The 1,814-nt window shown below is 51.7% G+C and overlaps 1 protein-coding gene across 1 annotated transcript in view; it reads left to right on the forward strand.

Annotated features, from left to right (window-relative positions):
* Positions 1-416: 416 nt before the first annotated feature.
* The window catches only part of nAChRa7 (nicotinic acetylcholine receptor alpha7 subunit), a 271,960-nt gene continuing 270,562 nt past the window's right edge, over positions 417-1,814 (forward strand). Inside the window, exon 1 of the mRNA XM_017911599.1 lies at positions 417-462. Coding sequence (XP_017767088.1) covers positions 417-462 — 46 coding nt within the window. The remainder of the gene's footprint in view (positions 463-1,814) is intronic.

Genomic DNA, 1,814 nt, shown 5'->3' on the forward strand with positions numbered 1-1,814 from the left:
AGGTAAGAGAGAAGAAGAGATGTCCTCGATGCCCAACGATGCCGCACGAAGGCACAACCGAGCCGAAGCTTAGTGCGTGCGAGGTGTACCCGCAGGGACACGCTGCAGGTCCACGGAGGCTGTCACGTGCCCCTGATAGAGCGAAAACGATGCCATTGCCGTGCTCCAGGCACGTACGTTCGGGTGGACCCTGAGAGAAGACCGAAGGCCTCACGGACAAAAGTTTCCGAGAAAACGCGAGAAATCTCAGTGCCTACGGGATCCAGCTGGTTGGTTCCTGTTCGACGCGTTTGCAGCCACGTGCGAGGACAACCGAATAGTGAGGAGGTGGAGGAGGCGGAGAAGAAGCCGGTGGTGGCGGAGGCGGTGGTGATCGAGGAAGGAGCGAGCTGCTCCGGTTCCTCAATCGTGCAAACATGAGACGTTGGACTCTCTTGGCGGCTATAGCCCTGGCTGCATCGGGTGAGTTGCGACGCTAGGCAATCCCATCTATTTCTCTTCTAGATAATGCGTCGCGATACGGCGAAAATATTTTTCATCGCGATGCTAGGCTCTCGTCCTAGAGACGTTCGCTTTTCTCGCGACGCGAACGGGTCAACCGGGTCTCTACCTTTTCCAAACCGATTCTCATCGTTTTCTTTCCGTTTCTTTCTCTTCTCTGTCGTTCTTTTCTTCTCGTCGCCGGTTTACATCCCCTATCTCTCTTTCTGTTTCTCTCTTTCTCTCTTTCTCTCTCTGTCTTTGCATTCGATTCTACTTGCCCGTTTTGTTTCCTCCCTTTGTCTCCGGAGTGCGATACGTTCGCCAAATGCACCAGACGACGAGTCTCTCAATAAGTCGCACCGCGGGGATTTCCACACCGCGATGGTTCTCTTCGATATCGGGGGCAAACTTTTTAACTCTTTAAGCCGCGACAATATCCGCACGCGACCGTGCCACCATGAATCTTCGTCCTCGAATAATGACGTCTGTCGTGGTAATTTTTACACGTCCGATCGGCCACGGACCGCGCGCGACCCGTTATGTCAAGCAATTTCCAACGACAACCGGGAGAATGAAATGGGTGGCTGATTTATAACACGCTTTCTAATCTACGCGTGCCACTGAGAATATTTACGACCAGCAATCTCTACGTCGATTACGAAGACGTGCCATATTTCACCGGCCGATCTCCATATCGAGAAAGAGTCGCGACTCTTTCATACCTACGCGTATAATCTCGCTATTCCTCTGTCATTCGCATCGCAACGAATGACCTACGCCACTCCTCGATCATCGAGGTCCAGCATCGTAATCAAACGTCCCATGTTCCAGCGAATCTCTTTGAGCATTAGCGCGAGCAAAAGTTCAACGTTCGACCCGTTTCGAGTTCGTTATCGCGGCAAGTGCTCGAAACGCGCAGCGATTTTCAAATGATCCCGGGGAAGGTGTTGCTTTGCCACGTAACGTGTTCGCACCCTGTCGTCATTCACGACGTTTTCTACGTGACGTGCGCGCAGCCACACTCTCGTTAGCACGCTGATTCGCAGACCGAACGTACACACTCGGCGCAAAATCACTGCAGCCCAAATATTTACCCACTTCACCTGACAGGTATTTTTGCTCAGCGTTCCCGCCACTGGCAATGTCCTTTCTTCTCTCGCCACATGGCAAAAAGAAGAAGAAAAAGAAGAAGATTGTCAGGGAACAATCGGCTTCCGATGTGGTAGATTTTAATTGATGCCGGACTCGTTTCCTTATTCCGTTTCGCAAGATGTTTGATTAATTGGGACCACGACGAACTATCGTCTCCTCTCTATCAGCCTGCTCTCTTT

Source organism: Eufriesea mexicana, unplaced genomic scaffold (genome assembly GCF_001483705.2).
Source record: "Eufriesea mexicana isolate 0111107269 unplaced genomic scaffold, ASM148370v2 scaffold4744748336, whole genome shotgun sequence".
Taxonomy (NCBI): domain Eukaryota; kingdom Metazoa; phylum Arthropoda; class Insecta; order Hymenoptera; family Apidae; genus Eufriesea; species Eufriesea mexicana.